At 38.3% G+C, this 20,593-nt stretch overlaps 1 protein-coding gene across 1 annotated transcript in view; it reads left to right on the top strand.

Annotated features, from left to right (window-relative positions):
- Positions 1-20,016, top strand: part of ankrd28b (ankyrin repeat domain 28b) — a 31,405-nt gene extending 11,389 nt beyond the window's left edge. Inside the window, exons 8-28 of the mRNA XM_077209202.1 lie at positions 7,895-8,107; positions 8,230-8,308; positions 8,393-8,507; positions 8,715-8,797; positions 8,896-8,959; positions 9,288-9,356; positions 9,452-9,592; positions 9,672-9,783; positions 9,862-9,888; positions 9,983-10,057; positions 10,165-10,366; positions 11,419-11,506; positions 11,598-11,715; positions 11,821-12,040; positions 15,121-15,208; positions 15,289-15,372; positions 15,681-15,826; positions 15,914-15,996; positions 16,151-16,233; positions 17,554-17,645; positions 18,473-20,016. Coding sequence (XP_077065317.1) covers positions 7,895-8,107; positions 8,230-8,308; positions 8,393-8,507; positions 8,715-8,797; positions 8,896-8,959; positions 9,288-9,356; positions 9,452-9,592; positions 9,672-9,783; positions 9,862-9,888; positions 9,983-10,057; positions 10,165-10,366; positions 11,419-11,506; positions 11,598-11,715; positions 11,821-12,040; positions 15,121-15,208; positions 15,289-15,372; positions 15,681-15,826; positions 15,914-15,996; positions 16,151-16,233; positions 17,554-17,645; positions 18,473-18,753 — 2,463 coding nt within the window. The 3' untranslated portion in view covers positions 18,754-20,016. The remainder of the gene's footprint in view (positions 1-7,894; positions 8,108-8,229; positions 8,309-8,392; positions 8,508-8,714; positions 8,798-8,895; positions 8,960-9,287; positions 9,357-9,451; positions 9,593-9,671; positions 9,784-9,861; positions 9,889-9,982; positions 10,058-10,164; positions 10,367-11,418; positions 11,507-11,597; positions 11,716-11,820; positions 12,041-15,120; positions 15,209-15,288; positions 15,373-15,680; positions 15,827-15,913; positions 15,997-16,150; positions 16,234-17,553; positions 17,646-18,472) is intronic.
- Positions 20,017-20,593: the final 577 nt, after the last annotated feature.

Here is a 20,593-nt window from a genome sequence, read left to right as displayed (position 1 = left end):
GTGAAGCTTGCGCAAAGCACTGGCAAAAGTAGCCTAATGATTATGGATGTGTCGGGAAACGATAGCAAGGAGATATTTTAATTGTTTATTAATGAACAAGTGTTTACTAAACGTGTTGGCTGCAAAGATGATTATTGCGTATTTGCGATGCTGACTCATCATACCTGCAGTAGTGAATGCGCGCGCGCCTATATGGATTAGGTAATCAAACTATATTTCTAATTGTTTCGTTTAAAAGTAGACATATCTTGAACATATATAGAACTATTTCTCATGTCTGTGAGGCAAGTATCCTATACGCTGAGTTTTGGTTTATATGTGACCCACTCCAGTTCTTGTAGTCGAAGGGGGATAAACTTTCTACTCTCGAGTGTATTCTGTGCGCTTTTAAATGCAGATTTACCGTGTTACCGGTCTTGGCGGCAATTATCTTGTCGAAAATATTGCATCGTGTGCTTATGGCATCGAGTCGGGTACATAGGTACACTTTTGATCATTTCCACATATTTTCTATCTATCTGGGTTGGACGCTTGCGCTTACACACACACACACACACACACACACACACACACTACAGCCTCACGTGCGACGAGGCACGTCTCTGGGCAGTCGCGTAAACTAGTGTTTTTCCGCCACAGCCAATCATGCTGCATGTTTATTGTTTCACTGACGTTGACGAGATTAACCACTTAGGTACCGAAACTTGTTACCGAAAAACAAGACATGTTTCGATACTCGGTAGTATCGAGGCAATTCGGTCGGTACCTAACTCGGTACCCAGCCCTAATAACGGCACATTCATGGTTCTCTTTAATATTCTCTGTAACATGTAATGTTCTCTTAATGTTATCATGTGTTTGCCGGCTCTTAATAAAACCAGTTTGATCCTCATCAATTAGATCAGGTAAAAAAGTTTCAAACCTTTTACAGATAATCGAGGTAAATAGTTTATAGTCCACATTCAAAATAGCGATTGGTCTATACGAATCACAATGTTCTTTATTTTTACCTTCTTTCGGGATTATTGTTATGATAGCCTCCCTCCATGATGGGGGGAGTCTCCCTTCTTTCAGGGTCTGATTAAATGATCTTAGTAAGATTGGTTTCAATTCTTCCCTAAACATCTTGTACCATTCAGATGGGAAGCCGTCACTTCCTGGGGATTTATTGTTTTTTAGCCTACTTATCGCTCTCTCTACTTCTTCCATTGTGATTGGTGTAGTGAAAAATTTGTTCTGAGTTGAACCAATCGTGGGTAGATCTAGGGTGTTTAGAAATGTTTTCATTCTTCCTATATTTGCAGCTGGGGGTTGGGAATATAATGATTTGAAGTAATTCTCAAAAATAATTTCAATCTTTTCTGGTTCATATACTAACTGTTTTGTCGTAGGATCCTGAATTTTATAGACTGTATTTAATGCCTGTTGTTTCTTTAATCGACGAGCTAACATCTTTGTGCTTTTAGGACCAGATTCATAATAAGACTGCTTAACACATCTCAACTTTTTCTCCAGCTCACTTTTCAAAATGCCATTTATCTGTCCCCTTATTTCTTTCATTTGTTTGAGCATCTTTGAGTCCCGATTACTCTTGTTTATGCTCCAAAACTCGCAATTCTTTGACTAGATTATCATATGTTGCTAATTTAGCTTTTTTGAAAGCAGCAGTCATGGCAATCACCTCCCCCCTTGTAACTGCCTTAGCAGCATCCCATACAATAATGGGGTTAAGTTCCCCTGTATCATTCCCATCTATATATAGCTTCATGTAATTTTTTATTTGCTTCACAATTTCTTAATTATTTAGTATTCCTACGTTAAGCCTCCATAATGTGTTCTTTTTTCGAGTGTTCAAATCTATTTTTAATTGAATAACATTATGATCTGATAAGTCAGCAACACCAATTTCACATTCTTTCACTTTGTGACGATCCTCTTTACTTATTAAGAAATAATCAATTCGTGAGTGGACTTTGTGTGGTGCTGAAAAGTGGGTATAATCTCTGGTTAAAGAGTGAATATCTCTCCATGCGTCAATTAAACCGAGATCTTCCAAAAGGTTCCTAACACACTTCGAAATCTGTCTTTTCCTATTAGAGTGGCTGGTGGTATCCAATCTTGAGTTTATTACCACATTAAAATCACCTCCTTAAACCAGAACTCCCTCTGTCTCTTGAGCTACTACATTGAAAAGGGACTTAAAAAAACTTTTACCGCAGTCAGGAGTGGCATATACGTTGACCAATGTGACCATTTTATTCTCAATTTTGCCCCTTACTAAAATATATCTTCCTTCTTTGTCACTAATTTCCTTGCAGAATTCAAAGCAGACTGAGTTAGGTATTAGAATTGCCACACCTCTCCTATGACCCTTTTTAAAGGAGCTATAAATGTGTTTCTAAAACCAAATTTCTTTAATTTTTCATGTTCTTGCTGCGAAAGATGCGTCTCCTGCAAGAATATCACCTGTGATTTTTCTTTTTTAATTTGAGCTAAAACCTTTTCCCTTTTAACTGGATTGCATAATCCATTTATATTTTGTGATACAATCTTCATTCGAAAATTAGGATGAAACTGAATGAATAAACAATATGATACCCCACTAAGAACATGACCAGAAAAATGTGTACTTCTGAACATAGTAAAAAACATTTAAACGTTAGTGCACTTCGAACGGACTTCCCAAACTGATAAAAGAAAAGAATAACAATAACAGCGATAAGAGAAAAGAAACAGCAGAAGGAGGGTGTACTTGTGCACCCGACAAGTCCCGTTGGAAGTATGCGGGGCTGGCCTTGAAGGAGGGGCCTGCAGACGTGTGAAGCAGCGTCTCACTTACTGTACAAAAAATATGCTACTCACCAAAGTTGTAAGTCCAACGAAAAGAAAAGAAACGAGTGAAGTATATTGTTGCGTTCCTCCTTGATAGTCAAATAATACTGATTCAATGTCTGTGTAGAATAAAAGGGAACACCCTGAATTATTATTATTATAAATATCTCTAAAGGTGCTTGACCCTTCTCATTTCCTCTACTATTTTGGCGGCATGCGTTGGAATTCCTGAAGTTTTTGCCGAACTCGTAGATACCTTTCCGGGTCTTTGTTGCCAACGCCTTGCCAAGTCATACAATGTTGTAGCCGTTCTTCGAGGGGATCGGCTCCGGGATTCGCCACGCTTCCACCGTCGCTATTCACTGCTGACCTCCTGATGATCCCGCGGCCCATCATATCTTGTTCCGCTTCCTCGGGGGTATTATACGTCCGTGTCCCGTCACTCCAATGAATGCGAATTTTCGTGAAGGGTGTCTGAAACCGTAACTTCTCTTCTTTCAGCACTTTCTTTATCCCACTGTATGCTTTACGTTTTTGCATTATTTCTGTCGCGTAGTCGTGGTCGAACGATATGGGACGACCCAGCACCTGTATCCGCTTTTGCCAGGCCAGTTTCAAAACAGTCTCTTTAACCGCGAACTGGAGGAAGTTAACAATGATAGATCTTGGAGGCAAGTTTGGATTCGGCTTTTGGAGCAAGGCTCGATGTGCGCGCTGGATTTGAAGATCAATGTCAGGTCCTAACTCCTTCTTGAGAAGCCCCTCCACAAATTGGGAGACAGAACTGTCATCCTCCGCGCCCTCAGGGATTCCATAGATTCGAGTGTTATTTCTACGTGATCTTGATTCGAGGTCAGTCAGCTTCTCTTGTATTTCTCTGTTCTTTCGAAGTGTTTTCAGCAGAGCAGCGTTCGCTTCGATAGACCATGTTTCCAGGTGTTCGATGCGTTTTTCAGCCTCGGTAAGTCTGCCTTGCTGTTTTTGAATTTCGTTGGTGTATGTTGAGAGTTTATGTATTTCTTGTTTAAATTGGGCGAATTCCTGTTTCATGTTATTCTTGAATTCTTCTTTAAATGATCTCAGGTCAGACTTCATTTCGTTTTTCAAATCACTGATTTGCCTGCTAATAGTTTCAAGTCCAACGTAGGCCACAGGCTGTTCATCTTCGCCTGTTAGCTTAGCTTCCCCCGCATCGCCATCCCTTTCTGGTGAAGTGCCTGCGTCCTCGATTATATTTTGTTCATTCCCTTTAGCTTGATTACTAGAAGTTTTCCGACTTTTCATTCTTCTACCCCCACTCATTTTTTAACCAGAATACAAGTTTAGTATTTGAATTTCAGGGGATAAATCTGATTGACTATCGGGAGCTACTGATTACACGACCGTTCGCGCCGCCTTTTCAACCGGCTCTTTATTATTAATTTGTGTATAAGAGGAGCTTTGTATGTTACTAATTATTCAGAATATGCGCAAGTCCACAAGCATTATTTTTGTATGAAAGCTGTGTGTGATTTTGCTGCAGCAAAATGTTTATTTATGTTTATTATGCTGCTAGTACAGGCACACATTTCTTTTCCTGTTGTTCTTTGCAATGTTGGGACATATGCTGGCAAATGTAACTTTACAGTTGATTTGCCAAATCACTTCCATTTTGTTTTATTAATAAAAGATATTGGAAGTAAATTCTTTATGGGTGATTATAAATACGTTGCTTTAAAAGTACCAAGTAGTCACTCACAAAAAAAGATGCATCGATAATCGTTTTAGCTTCGCATAATCGAATCGTGAGGTGCCTAGAGATTCCCACACCTAGTCGATGGCGGATATTTATACAACTATTTAGTTTAATTATAGAAAAATCAAACATGCTGCAATTAAATGTAATATTTTAAAATGTATAATTTTACATATTCACTTAAAATGAAAATAAGTATGAATTAAACAGAATTTAAAAACTATCATTTAATATAATAAAAAATAATTTAACCAGTTGAAACTATAAGGAATAAACCTTTCAAATAAAAGTATCTATACTTTAGATAGCAGCTTTTGATTCTGTGATCCTAGTATTTTTCACAAGTAAAGGAAGTAAATACTAGAGATTTACCAATTGCAATTTTCTTCAATTTTTCTTTTGCCGATTGCGATCTTCTTTCTAAGAACTATTATTGACAGTATATGCAAACAAAAATCTTCTCCTCTATGCAAAATGATATTTTGATAAAAAAAACACAAGTAAAAATAAAAACAATAAGAACAAATAAATAAAACAATTGCATATGTAAAATACATTTGCATATGCCTGCCCCCAGAGCAAGATATCAAAGAATAGTTATACATCACACTAATGCCATTCTGGCAGTGACAAATTAATTACTGCAAATCGTTTCTTTTTCAGTTTTTTATTTTTATTTTGACAGTGCACAATTTTATTTGATTTTTGATTTTCATTGGTCCAGTTAAAAGTGGCAGTTAATTGGATTGACAAGAACATAATAAAATGCACAATGGGATTTGATTTCACACAGGCATTTGTAGTCTTGGGACAGGGTGATTTAGTCCAAGTATGTTTCAGAGGGCATTATGCTGACTTTTTCATGCAGAGACCCACTTTAAAGGCACTAAGAAAGTAGCCTGCTGTGCATTGCATGCTGTGAAAAAAAAGCACATATAGCTAATTGGGTTACACCACAATGCTTAAATTGGTTGCACAACTGTGTTCAGTTTCATTCAGTAGCACATTCTATCAGACACGTTTTGTAAATAAACTCTCCTGAAAGCCTGCGCAGTTGAAAGTAGGGCTGTTATGAGGAATCTGCGTAATCGATGACGTTGATTTGCGACAATGCGTCTCTCTGCATGTTCACACAAAACAAGACTCCTTTACTCACAGAGACAGAGAAATTATCTGCACCCATGGCAGCTTCAGTGGATCTTCAGAGGCAGCTCAAGCGTACTCTACACTTGGTTTCAAAACATTTAGAATATCAAGTCGTTTCAAAATAGCTGATAGATGAACTCATGCCTTGATTGGTGTTATGGACTTTGGCATCTTTGATACTCTCTCTATGGTTGTCGGAGTTAGAATGCCATTTTGACATCAGCTGTTCGTTCATACAGATACGTATTCAAGAAGCTACTATATTTCGAGACTCACACCTGTAAACAAATACTGTTGGCAATGCCAAACAGTGACTTAATGCAGCTATCATGGACAGCCATCATCATTTGTATTACTGATAGAAGATGTCTTTTCATTCTTGGCACTTTCTTATGAGAATTTTTGGATAAAACATTGAAAATTGAATGGCAGTTTACAAGTGCCGGTTATTAATTTAATCGATTAATCAGAAAATAATTAATACGGGTCCTTCTCAAAAAATTAGCATATTGTGATAAAGTTCATTATTTTCCATAATGTAATGATAAAAATTAAACTTTCATATATGTTAAATTCATTGCACACCAACTGAAATAGTTCAGGTCTTTTATTGTTTTAAAACTGATGATTTTGGCATATAGCTCATGAAAACCCAAAATTCCTATATCAAAAAATTAGCATATTTCATCCGATCAATAAAAGTGTTTTTAATACAAAAAAAGTCAACCTTCAAATAATTATGTTCAGTTATGCACTCAATACTTGGTCGGGAATCGTTTTGCAGAAATGACTGCTTCAATGGGGCGTGGCATGGAGGAAATCAGCCAGTGGCACTGCTGAGGTGTTATGGAGGCCCAGGATGCTTCGATAGCGGCCTTAAGCTCATCCAGAGTGTTGGGTCTTGCGTCTCTCAACTTTCTCTTCACAATATCCCAAAGATTCTCTATGGGGTTCAGGAAGGAGAGTTGGCAGGCCAATTGAGCACAGTAATACCATGGTCAGTAAACCATTTACCAGTGGTTTTGGCACTGTGAGCAGGTGCCAGGTCGTGCTGAAATATGAAATCTTCATCTCCATAAAGCTTTTCAGCGGATGGAAGCATGAAGTGCTCCAAAATCTCCTGATAGCTAGCTGCATTGACCCTGCCCTTGATAAAACACAGTGGACCAACACCAGCAGCTGACATGGCACCCCAGACCATCACTGACTGTGGGTACTTGACACTGGACTTCAGGCATTTTGGCATTTCCTTCTCCTCAGTCATCCTCCAGACTCTGGCACCTTGATTGCCGAATGACATGCAAAATTTGCTTTCATTCGAAAAAAGTACTTTGGACCACTGAGCAACAGTACAGTGCTGCTTCTCTGTAGCCCAGGTCAGGCGCTTCTGCCGCTGTTTCTGGTTCAAAAGTGGCTTGACCTGGGGAATGCGGCACCTGTAGCCCATTTCCTGCACACGCCTGTGCACGGTGGCTCTGGATGTTTTTGTACTCCAGACTCAGTCCACTGCTTCCGCAAGTCCCCCAAGGTCTGGAATCGGTCCTTCTCCACATTCTTCCTCAGGGTCCGGTCACCTCTTCTCGTTGTGCAGCGTTTTTTGCCACACTTTTTCCTTCCCACAGACTTCCCACTGAGGTGCCTTGATACAGCACTCTGGGAACAGCCTATTTGTTCAGAAATTTCTTTCTGTGTCTTACCCTCTTGCTTGAGGGTGTCAATGATGGCCTTCTGGACAGCAGTCAGGTCGGCAGTCTTACCCATGATTGCGGTTTTGAGTAATGAAACAGGCTGGGAGTTTTTAAAAGCCTCAAGAATCTTTTGCAGGTGTTTAGAGTTAATTAGTTGATTCAGATGATTAGGTTAATAGCTCGTTTAGAGACCCTTTTCATGATATGCAAATTTTTTGAGATAGGAATTTTGGGCTTTCATGAGCTGAATGCCAAAATCATCAGTATTAAAACAATAGAAGACCTGAAATATTTCAGTTGGTGTGCAATGAATCTAAAATGTATGAAAGTTTAATTTTTATCATTACATTATGGAAAATAATGAACTTTATCACAATATGCTAATTTTTTGAGAAGGACCTGTATATTTATTAACAGTAAAAATAATCGATAGATTACAGCCCTAGTGTGAATGTTGTGTACCTGATCATTTAAACTGTGGACATGCTTGCAGATGAATGAGCCAAACACATATGGGAACACTCCGCTGCATGTGGCATGCTACAACGGTCAGGATGTGGTGGTGAACGAGCTGATCGAGTGTGGTGCGAATGTGAACCAGGTTAATGAGAAGGGCTTCGCACCCCTGCACTTCACCGCAGCCTCACGGCACGGAGCGCTCTGCCTTGAGCTGCTTGTGGGCAATGGAGCTGATGTCAATATCAAGGTAGAGCCTCTATTAGGGCTTCACATGTATGACAAAAATCACTACTGGATTTGATTAGATTAATAGAGCTGCAGAAAAAAATGGTTTGACTGGTTATTTATCTTTGTTTTCTCCTTGTACAGAGTAAGGACGGTAAGACCCCTCTACATATGACCGCAATCCACGGGAGGTTCTCAAGATCTCAGGCGATTATTCAGAATGGTGAGTCTTCATTTTTCTGTGTTCCATTATTGAAACCTGCAGTATCTGACTTATATCAAATGTGTCTGTTTCGTGTATGTGTAGGTGCTGAGATAGACTGTGAAGATAAGAACGGGAATACTCCTCTGCACATCGCAGCTCGATACGGACATGAGCTGCTCATCAACACACTGATCACTAATGGAGCTGATACAGCCAAGTATGAATTCACATTCCCCATGCGCTTGTTAATTACTGAATATAACAGCTTTGTTACATTTGTGCGCTAACTGTTGACATAGATCTAGGCAGGAATTCATTATATATCTTATTTGGAAATCCCAAGAATGTTGTAATTGATCCCACATGCATACACAGTGAGATGCTCCTGGCTTTCTGATTGTAACATTGGCTCTTTTTCATTTAGGAGGGGAGTTCATGGCATGTTTCCACTGCATTTGGCTGCCCTCAGCGGCTTCTCTGACTGCTGCCGTAAGCTGCTGTCATCTGGTAAGACCCTTTCTGTGCATGGATTACAATATTTGTTGTTTTTTAATAGTCTGCTCTTTTCAATATAAAGGTGAACTGAATGGGTCTCTGTCTTCCAGGCTTTGATATAGACACCCCCGATGACTTTGGAAGGACCTGTTTACACGCTGCTGCTGCTGGCGGGTGAGTTTCTTATTGATTTTTGTGGTCAATGACATAATGCAATGATTTCCCTGGTCCAAATCTTTTTATTTAGAATTGATTCAGAAAAAAAATATATATATATATATTTCTGAATTAAATGTAATGTGATGGCTACACCACACATCATTACATTTAAAGTCATTAAATTGAAACTTTCTTGACATTTTAAACTAGACTAAATATTTCTTATTGTGAATACTCTTTGTTGTTGTTGTGATTAACCAACCTAGTGTAACCCATTTAATGTTTCATTCACGCAGTTTGAGCATGTATTACAGTATTTAATGAAACATGTTTTCCACTGCAGGAACCTTGAGTGTCTGAATCTTCTCCTCAACACGGGGGCAGATTTCAATAGGAAGGACAGTTTTGGAAGGTGTGTTTACCTGTACACTACCAGTGTTATGAATTATGCTAATAGTTTTTTGATATTTTTGATTCTGGGGCTTGAGAAAATATTCTCCTCTTTAGGACACCTTTGCACTACGCAGCTGCAAACTGCAACTACCAGTGCCTGTTTGCTTTGGTGGGTTCAGGAGCCAATGTCAATGAGTTGGACAAGAGGGGCTGCACCCCCCTCCACTACGCCGCTGCTTCTGACGCAGATGGAAAGTGAGTTACCATATGCACTATGGTTGAGTTGGATGAGTAATTTCAAAGCAAATTAATTTACTAGTCTCTCTCATTCTAGGTGCCTGGAATATTTGCTGAGGAATGATGCTAACCCAGGGATCCGAGACAATCAGGGCTACAATGCAGTGCATTATGCCTCTGCTTATGGACACCGCCTGTGTCTGGAGCTGGTGAGATGACTTAAAATCACGTGATGGGTCTATGCTTTTAATATTTTCAGCTTACTGTATTTCTGTGCTCTTTATTAGATTGCTAGTGAAACTCCTTTAGATGTGGTAAGTACAATGACACTCAACATAAACACCTTTAAGATCATCACTGCCCTTGCGTGATCAGACCTAATTAAATCTGTTGTGCCTTGTCTTGAAGTTAATGGAAACCTCAGGGACAGACATCTTAAATGACTCTGATGTACGTGCTCCTGTGAGCCCACTTCACCTGGCTGTGAGTACAATCTCCATCTGTTTGTTCAACAAATGTTGGAAAACATTAAAACTTTCTTGCCCCCTGGCTGGGGTTCATCTCAGATTATATGTAATGGTTGTCCTCAGGCATATCATGGACATCACCAGGCTCTTGAGGTATTGGTTCAGTCTCTGCTGGACCTGGATGTAAGAACAGCACAAGGGCACACGCCGCTGGACCTGGCTGCCTTCAAAGGCCATGTTGAATGTGTGGATGTGCTCATCAACCAGGGGGCTTCCATCCTGGTGAAAGACTACACGCTCAAAAGCACTCCCATCCACGCCGCTGGTATGTTGTACAAAGACTAATTAGATAGCATGCAGTTCAGTTATCCCCATAATTTGTGACGGTTTACCAAACACAGATCAATTGTGTATCTTAACGGTTAACCATATTTCGAGAAAAATGTTAATCTCATAAAAGTATCTTGTGGCTGAACATGAATGCATAAATACTGAAATTCAACTTTTTTTTTCTTTTTTTTTTATGATTTGATCGGTTTTATATATTTTTATAATTAATCAAAGGATTAAGAGAATAGCAATTAATATAAATGCATATATGATAAATTATAATAATAATTAATACTTGTTATCTTTTTATTGTTTTTAAATATACATTTTTTTAAATATAGATTTTACTAAATTGTTTTTTTTTTTACACAAAGAATTTATTAATAGCAGTTGATATGAATGAATATAAGCTGAAAAAAACTATTCTTATTAAAGGTTGAGACAGTAAATGATAGTGGTTATAAATGCATATATGTTGGAAATTTTACTTTTTAATTTATCATTTTATCAATTATGTATTATTATTATTATTATTACAAATCATTTATTTTTTTTCATATATTTTATTTACTCGAAGGATAAGGCATTTAATGATATTAAATAACATGAACACAAAATGTAATTTTTTTAATTGCATCTTTATTTATTTTTTTCATATATATTTATTCAATGGTTTAAAGGGATAGTTCAACAAAAAATTTAAATTAGCCCATGATATTCTCACCCTGAATCCATACTAGGTGTATATGACATTCTTCTTTCAGATGAATACACCCGGAGTTATATTAAAAGATGTCCTGGCTAAAATAACTAGCTTCCGGCAGATGGCCGTACGCAAGTCAACTAGATTTTTGACACAAGGCAGAGCTAGCACCTGTTGTTAATCAGCCAATCAGACACAAGGTCGATGTTGTTCGGCAGATTTATCATCCTGGCCAATATATATCGATCTATCGCTAACCTCAGAGGGATTTAACCTGTTACGGTATATGTATGGACATAAACACTCATGACGCATGTATTTGTGCCTATTCTCTTGCCTTGCAGCCACAAATGGTCACTCTGAATGTCTCCGTTTGCTCATTGGAAATGCCGACCTGCAGAGTGCAGTGGACATCCAGGATGGGATTGGCCAGTAAGTACATGACACAAAAACCACAAATTTTCATGTTTTTCTTGTAGAAGTCAATGGAAATTACAGATATATTCATATACGTGATTCTCAGGACTCCTCTGATGCTGTCAGTTCTGGGCGGACACACAGACTGTGTTTACTCCCTTATTAATAAAGGAGCCGATGTTGATGCCAAAGACAAATGGGGCCGCACTGCTCTTCACAGAGGGGTAAAGCGTAACTCATTGCACTAGAAGTATTTCTACTGGCACTGGCTCTCACCTCTGCTAGTGCTTCCTGTCATGGCTCATGGATGTGTGTGTTGTTCCAACCAGGCGGTGACGGGCCATGAGGAGTGTGTGGAGGCTCTACTGCAGCACAGTGCCAGTTTCATGGTACGGGACTGTAGGGGGCGCTCTCCAGTGCACCTTGTGGCCGCCTGTGGCCATGTTGGGGTTCTGGGGGGCCTTCTGCATGCTGCCCAGTCAGTAGAGACCATTCCTGTCATCACTGACCACCAGGGCTACACGCCCCTTCACTGGGCCTGTTACAACGGTGAATAAACACACTTGCCAGTCACAGATGGATAAACCATACCTGTCTAAAGGCCTGCCCACACCAAGTCTGATAAAACTTAATGCAGGGTTCCCACAGTCAAGGAAATATCAGGGAATTTAAAAATGGGAATTTCCATCTGTTTGGATTTCCATCAACTGTTTGGAGGCTCAGGAAGCTTAATCCTCTTTTGAGCCACATTCAGATTTCAGGTTGTTAGCCATTTTTAGAGACTTTCATACACTGATAAGCATAATTATTGAAATCTAATTTTAAGGAAAACAACCTGGCATACAAAAAGGAAATCCTCTTTAGCAATATCTATATAATAATAATAATAATATATTATAAATATTATGTATTAATCATAATCTTATAGGTCAGGTCATGTAAATTCATTGGTCAAAATGTGTGGGAACCCTGTAAATGGCATTATGGTGTTTCTTTTTGTTTCTTTTTCTGCAAAATGTTTAAATCTGAAAGCATGAAATGGTCTGAAACAGACAGATTTCACTTGCATTAATCTGAAACAACCCATATTTTGTGTGTATATATATATATATATATATATATATAAATGTCTGGTCTGATTGGTTGTCTAGACCCTAAAAAGGTCAAACCAGCATAATCACAAAATATGACCGCTGTCACGTGTTCACTAGCCAGAGTCTGTCATTATTCCTATTTGGACGGGACTAGTTTTCTAAATGACGCTTGAGTTACAATTCTTATCACTCAACGCCTGTGATTTCCTTTACCGATTCGGACGGGACCGACATCTTCATGTTTATTACAGAGGTGGGAGTGTGTGTTTTTTAGACGTAGGTGTTACAGAAGGTCATGTGATGTGCGTGCGTGCATCACGTATGACACGTCTTTTAATTTATTATTTGTTATAGGGCTGGACAATAATTCAATATCAATATATATCGCGATATTTTTTTTTCCGATAACGGTGATATGATTTTTAAACACATTTTCGATATTTCAATATACATAGCAGCATTTGTCACTGACTGACGTTAGGCGCGCAGCCGTCAGAAAGAGCAGAACACAATTGGCTACTTTCCTGATGACTTACACGACAGACACGCAGCCAATGCTCAGAGCAGCGGATCTCCAACGCGGCAAGTTTCAGCCACAGAATGAGCTCCCCTGACCGCAATGCAAATGTGACTGAACGAGCTTCCACAAGTGAGGAGAAAGCAGACCAAATAGTTGATAAGAGTGGAAAGACTAATTCAGTGGTATAAATTCAGTGGTAAATTCAATGTGCCGGAGTGTGACTGCCGAGTTCGACTAGCAGCGGGAACACATCAAACGAGGATCAGGAGATAGACTGTGCCGATGCGCGCGTCCGCGGCTAGGAACGTCGCGTCCACACTCTAAAAATAGCTCACCGAAAGTTCTAATGAGCAGGTATCGCTCCCTGTGAATGTCCTGACGCGCGCGCACACAACGCGCAGAATCCAGTTCTCTTTCTTTAGCGCTTGAATAATAACACACACATTTATGCCAAAATGTCCGTTTTGTCAATTGGATCCTCACAAGAACAGTCTAAATGAGTTAAATAAAATCTTAACTGAAAGTTAATAGTAGTCTAAATGAGAAAATTAAATGCGTAAGATCCTCTCATCAGCGACAGATCTTAAAGGGACAGCAACCAATTCTGTCTGTTAACCAAAGAACAAAGGGGAACAGAGCAAATTACTCCCTGATCTTGTCTAAAGAACGTGTGTAGCTTTAATAAGGATTAATCTATATTTAATTTATAATTTATGCAGGTTCAGACTATTTGATAACCTTATTCAATTTCTGTATATTTCAGTTTTATTTACACACAAAACATTAATGGTGAACATTTTTGACTTTATAAAATGATTATCTCAAGTCTTGAAAAAAGTAAGACATATTTTTGTTATACATAGTTTAGTAGCCTACTTTTATTTTTGGCAGAATTTATCATTATAATCAACTTAATTATTTCCTGGATTTTGTAACACCATAGTCCCTAAATTTATGTAAATGCAGGAAATGGGATTTAAATCGGAAAAAAATTCCCCCATTTTGTGTACCAAATGTTGCACAAATGTTATGGCAAATGTAAATTTAAAAACAGAAATGCATTGCCATTTTACATATTACAATGTCATTTTGCATATTACATTTCAAACTGAATATTGCTACCCATATGCTGTCATTTTGCATATTACATTTCAAACTGAATATTGCTACCCATATGCTTTCATAGTCTTGTAGCAGGTATTGAGAAGAGAATATTATTGTTATGATGGGTTATTTCATTGCTTCATGTAGTTTGTTATGGTGCAGTAGCGAAAGACTCCAGCAGATTTCATAGACTTGGCAAATTATTTTTTCAGAAGATTGTAGGGACAGACATCTGTTATGGGCGTTCTTGGCAGTTTTTCTGAGGCTTTTATATTGTTCATATCGATATCGGAATTATATCGTATCGACCGAAATTAAGAAATATATTGTGATATAAAATTTGGCCATATCGTCCTGCCCTAATTTGTTAATAGAATTTTTATTTATTATAAAAACCCTATTTAAGTCAACTTCATGGGTTTTTAGCAGTGGCTGTTTATAATAAACTTGCATAAGTGAGCAGAGAAATCTAGACAAGTATCTTACTCTTACCTGATACTAAAATGGCCAATCTTTGCAGTTTCCACGATTTGGCTCTATTTATTGATTGTGTATGTTATTTTTTCCTTTGGATACCATCCATATTGAAATAAAAGCAGGCCAAATATTGGTGCAGAAATGGTAGCTCATCAATCATAGAAATTCACATTGCGACAGGATTAGATTTCTCAGAGGACCATTGAGTTTGAGTAGGTAATTTTCCATGGATTTTTTACAGAGGTGTGAGGAAAAACAATGACAGATTGAGACAGGATTAAAATCACAAAGTACGTCTGTAAAACATACATTTTTCTAACGTCCTCCTGGAAAACTAGTCCCGTCCGAATAGGGCTATTGAGGGCTTTTTTTTTTATCATGAGTCAGGAAGCTTGTTAGATAAACCGTTGTTACATCAGATTCTCTCTCTGCAGGTCATGACACTTGTGTTGAAGTGTTGCTGGAGCAGGAGTTATTTCATAAGACTGAAGGGAACACTTTTAGCCCCCTTCACTGCGCTGTGTAAGTGGATTTGGGTTGGTTTGGTGTCTGTGTGTAAGAAGGACAAGAGTACTGAAGCTCTGTTTTTTTATGACCTTCAGTATAAATGACAATGAAGGAGCAGCTGAGATGTTGATAGACACACTTAGTCCTGCCATCGTCAATTCAACTGATTCCAAAAACAGGTACCACTCATACTTCTCTTTATTCATAAGTCAGTAAAGATTAATATGGCCTATGCTACTTTCATTTCTTTCTTTCGTTTCTTTAATGAAAGTCAAGGGTGGGCAAAAAGTATTATCGTTAACAAAAACGAAATACTTATGAAAATTGTTTTTGTTAATTGGAATAAAGCTGAAACAAAATGGAAATATTAGATTTAAATTTTTTTTTTTGGTAAATGATGATAGATAAATCATGTTATATTCTCATTATTTACCATCTTTTGTTGTTGTTGAGGTCCAGGCTGTAATTGTTGTTCTCTCTGTAACAGGACTCCTCTTCACGCTGCAGCATTCACAGATCACGTGGAGTGTCTGCAGCTCCTGCTGGGTCATAACGCACAGGTGAACTGTGTGGATGCTGGAGGCAAAACCCCACTCATGATGGCTGCTGAGAACGGCCAGACCAATGCCGTCGGTAGGAGTTTGACACTCAAATCTCATGGTGTTTTGTGTTTACAGTGAACTGAGTGTGTGTGTTTTGATGTCTGTCTGTGTTTGGCAGAGGTGTTAGTGAGCAGTGCAAAAGCAGATCTCACGCTACAGGATGCCAACAAAAACACTGCTCTCCATCTGGCCTGCAGTAAGGTAAGAAACCCTCTGTTCTGTTGTGTCCATTTCTGTTGAAGTTATTTTTGCATTCTGCATTGAGCTCCAGCAATGGGACATTGCATCTAGTATAAATTTGATGATTCTTTCCTATCTGTTATTCACACTATTGATTTTCATTTGCTCTCTATAGGGTCATGAAACCAGTGCCTTGTTGATCTTGGAGAAGATCACTGACAGAAACCTCATCAACTCCACCAACGCAGCTTTACAAACGTATGGTCAACACGTAGAAATGATGCACCGATGTACCAAAATATATTAACAGGGGATGTGTTTTTTCCGTATCTATACGGATTTCTGTATTTTCTGACCTTAAAAGTATGACCCACGTGAATTGCTTAAATCCGAGAAAAAAGTTGTTGGAGGAGGTGGGGGGGAGGTAGCTGGTTACTGTATGATGATTGAAATCATGAAATGGCCTTAAACGATAACTAAAACTGCTAAATAATACTTTTCTAATACTTTTATTTCATGCATGGATTGCTTCTCACAGCGCTGCATGAGCTTGTGGCCCCATCTGCGGGACACTATTAGCATGTTAAGCCAGGCTTCAAAGCGCCAAATGGGAGTTAAAATTGCATTACTCGCTAGTTGCCCGGTAACTTTTTAATGAATTTTGACAGTGCATGTTTGTGAAAATGTGATGCGCCTTTGTGCGATCATCAAATCACAACGGCTGTGATGTAATAATTATATAAATATATAGTCTGACAGGCTCCATGTATCGGAGTAAAAAACAGCTCACGGTAAATGCTTGTCTGCAAGGGATGAGTGTTTGAGTCGCTTAGAGTTTGCAAATTTTGAACACAACGTGCTTCTACCGCCTTCCCCAATTCGTAATGAGAATCTATTGTTGTCAAGAAAGAGAAGTGATAAGGTCTCCTATCCACCAAAATAAAAGCTCAAATTGATGCATCTCTTGATAAAAAAATTATTTTTGTGATTTGTAATTTCCATCAAAAAGTGCTTACATTTTTGATTCAAGATCTTGAATTGACAATGCAAGAGTCCAGCACTCTATAAAGTCTCCTCCAGCACATCCCAAAGACTCTCAATGAATTAAAGGTCTGGACTGCCGTTTGTGTGAAAATGTTTCTTCATGCTCCCTCCCAATCATTCTTTCACAATTTGAGCCTGATGAATAAACATTGTTATCCTGGATTATGGCCATGATGTGTCTTCCTACATGGTTGTTTAAAAAATGAAAAGCTTCACACTCCATCAATTTGGGTTAGAGGAATCGTATATGCCAAACATATAACGTGTTAGAAACAGGATAATCACACCAATGATCGTTAATATTTGCCTATTTAAATCCAAACATCGAATTATTTATTATTTGATTTTTTTTGCTGGGCATTGTATATTGTATTATGATTATCATAAATACTCATTTTGTTTTATTCAGTACAATAAAGTACTATAGTATGTATTGCGATACTAAGTAATTCTTTATTAATTAAAAAAAATTGCCTTTAGCTGATCACATGCCTGATTAAAGAATAAGCCTAATATTAAGTTCTCATTTTCCAGGCCCCTGCATGTTGCTGCCAGGAATGGCTTGACTGTGGTTGTCCAAGAACTACTAGCTAAGGGTGCTAGTGTGCTAGCCGTGGATGAAAATGGTAAATGCTGATGATTTATAACCTTATCATAATCATAACTAGAGTTGTTAATGTGTGTTTAAAATAAATATTATGTTTAGAAATGTGCATAAAGTTGGTGATCCTTTTACGTACATACTGATTCCAATTTTTTTTAAATGGTAATATGTGTAAGATTTGATTTATTTTAATACTTTTATTCAGCAAGGATGCATTAAATTGATCAGAGGTGACCGAAATATTTTGCACCAGATCAGAATAAACATCATATTAGAATGATTTCTGAAATATCATGTGACACTGAAGTAATGATGCTGAAAATTCATGTGCTTTGCCATCACAGGAATACATTATATTTTAAAATGTTTATTTTAAATTGTAATATTTGGCAGTATTGCTGTTTTTACTGCATTTTTGTAAAAGCAGCCTTGTTGATCATAAGAAACTTATTTCAAAAACATAAAATAATCTTACTGACCCTGAATGTTTGAGTGGTAGTGTGTATATATGTTTTTATATATTTCTTTGTATGTATAAATGTCATTAACCCCCCCCCCTTTTTGTTAGTAAACAATAGAATTTTGGAAATCATGGAAATTTAAAAATCAAGAAATTATGGAATTTTGGTTGTAGGGTTTACAGATAAATAAAACAAAACATTGATCTCCTAATATTATTTTGATATAATATTTTTATCATTTCATTCTTTATCCGTACGTTATGTTGTTTTATCATTCGTATCAGTCCAAATTTCTCCATTGTGGTTATTCCTCAAAAACACATGACACTTTTGTTTACCATAATAGCATAAAACCATTCTGAACGCTCTTCTCTCGTTTCTCTGAAAGGCTACACTCCAGCCCTGGCTTGTGCTCCTAACAAAGACGTGGCAGATTGCCTGGCGCTAATCCTGGCCACCATGATGCCAGTGTCTCCCGGCGGAGGTGCGGTGCCCAGTCTCACGTTCAGTGCCATCAATCACTACACCAGCCCCACTAAAAGCGTCACGTTCGACAGTCTGCCCATGCTCCGCTCCGAACACAGCTCCTATTGCAGTTTCAACAGCATCAGCCGCCACGACGGCTTCAATGACGACGAGCTAAACGACTCTGACTCGGAGACTTACTGAGGTGGAGAAAAGGAGAGGCTCACATCTTGTCTTAATTTACTCCGCAGAGCCTTAACTCTCTACACACACACACACACACACACACAAACACATACATGTGTATATGAGGCGCAGCAGGCTGGCGCTCCCAGCCCCTTTATCCATCAGCTCAACCTCTGCCAGCACATCTTGCCCTACACAAAAGTAATGGATAAGTGGGACCTCCCACTTGGGACCTCCTGACATGGCAATAACGAGATAAGAATCAGCAGCCTGGGACCAAAATTTGCACTGGCAGTTTGACACTGTCATAGTGCATCTGGGATTCGAGATTCAGCTCTTTTCAGATCGTGAGGGAAGATTTGAATCAGTCCCTTACAAAAGACTGGAATATTTGTGATGCTTTCAACAGTTTCAAGTCAGTGTGCACTTCTGAATCGATCATTTACAACTTGGGTAAAGAAATGATTTATTTTTTAAAATACGATTTTAATACGTGTCAATTTCTCTGTCCCTCTGAGGGGAAAAAAAATAATCACAGCGTTTCAATAGTTTCAAAACCGCAAGGGCAAAATCGAGGACATGAACGTCAGCATTGTAATGCTTCTGGCCACAAGCATGAGTGATGTTAAAAAGCTTACTGTCTCCATCTTCAGTTTTAGGATAAATTATTCTTTTTATCTATGGTATTTATTTTTACTTTCCATATTTCATCATCATTTTGTGCCTTCATAAATTACTGTATGGAGGGAAGGGGCAGCTTGTGAGAACAAATCTACGATGCACAAGAAGTTCAACACTACGTTGTGAAAAGCACTGAAAATGAAGGGGCAAACGGCTCCCAGCATGCTTTGCTCCAGGATGAGGAACACTGTGTAAACCAATGGTAGAACAGCATTTGATCTCTTTGTATGTTGATATATGAATATAAATATATATTATATTTTTTCTGGCTCTTATTAACATGATGTTTTGGGCATGTATGCTCGCTTTGATTTAGCAAATGAAACCACTCGATCCTTCTTTGATGGCCTGTCAGAAAACCTGTGTTTGTCTCTTTTCAAGCTTTGATTTTGGAATGATTGAAACTGGAAATCTGTTTAAAACAGCTTCCCGGCTGAGAGAGGGCCAGCAGGTATCTGTTAGCTTTCCTGTCCTTTTTTTTTGTGGAAAAGGGAGAGTGAATGGTGCAGTCGATGGCCACTGCTGTCCCTCTACTCAGAACAAGAGATTCCTGTATATTTTATGGTTGTTTAAATAAATAAATGAGTTCAGTAATTTGAATAATTTTTTTTCTTGCCAAACATTTAAAGAGGATCTGTTATGTTTTTTTGTTTTTTTACATTTTCAACTATTGTGTAATGTTGCGGTTTGAGCATGAAAAAGGACTGCAAAGTTAAATGTCCACTCCAAAGTGGTGTTCTTTGTTATTCTCTATATCAGTCCGGCTCAGCACTCTTTCTTTTCTTCCTGAAACGCGTCAATTGTAGTCTTGTTTCCTTCTGGGAATGTACGCATCACAATATTTCTTGTTTAAGCAAAAAAGGGGTGGAGGCCTAGTTAAAACTTGCATTAATAGTGTGGTGTTGTTGCCATGTGACACTCGCGGTTATGAAAAGGATGTGACATTTCTGAAACGCGCTCAAAGAGGTTGACCAATCACAACACTGGTCCAGCCGAGCAATCGGAGTACATTGTGCTTATCATGAGGGGCTTCATACAGACAGGATTTAAAAACGGTTACAGACTGGTAGAAGATGTGCTGCAGCAATGAAAAATAATGTATTTTATGAACATTCATGCATGAAAACAATAGGTTACTATCGTAACCCCGGTTCTCTGAAACATCGAGTGGAGAGAT

Source organism: Siphateles boraxobius, unplaced genomic scaffold, assembly GCF_051911475.1.
Source record: "Siphateles boraxobius isolate OS27281-9 unplaced genomic scaffold, OSU_SipBor_1 12, whole genome shotgun sequence".
Taxonomy (NCBI): Eukaryota; Metazoa; Chordata; class Actinopteri; order Cypriniformes; family Leuciscidae; genus Siphateles; species Siphateles boraxobius.
This window is presented reverse-complemented; position numbering and strand designations above follow the sequence as displayed.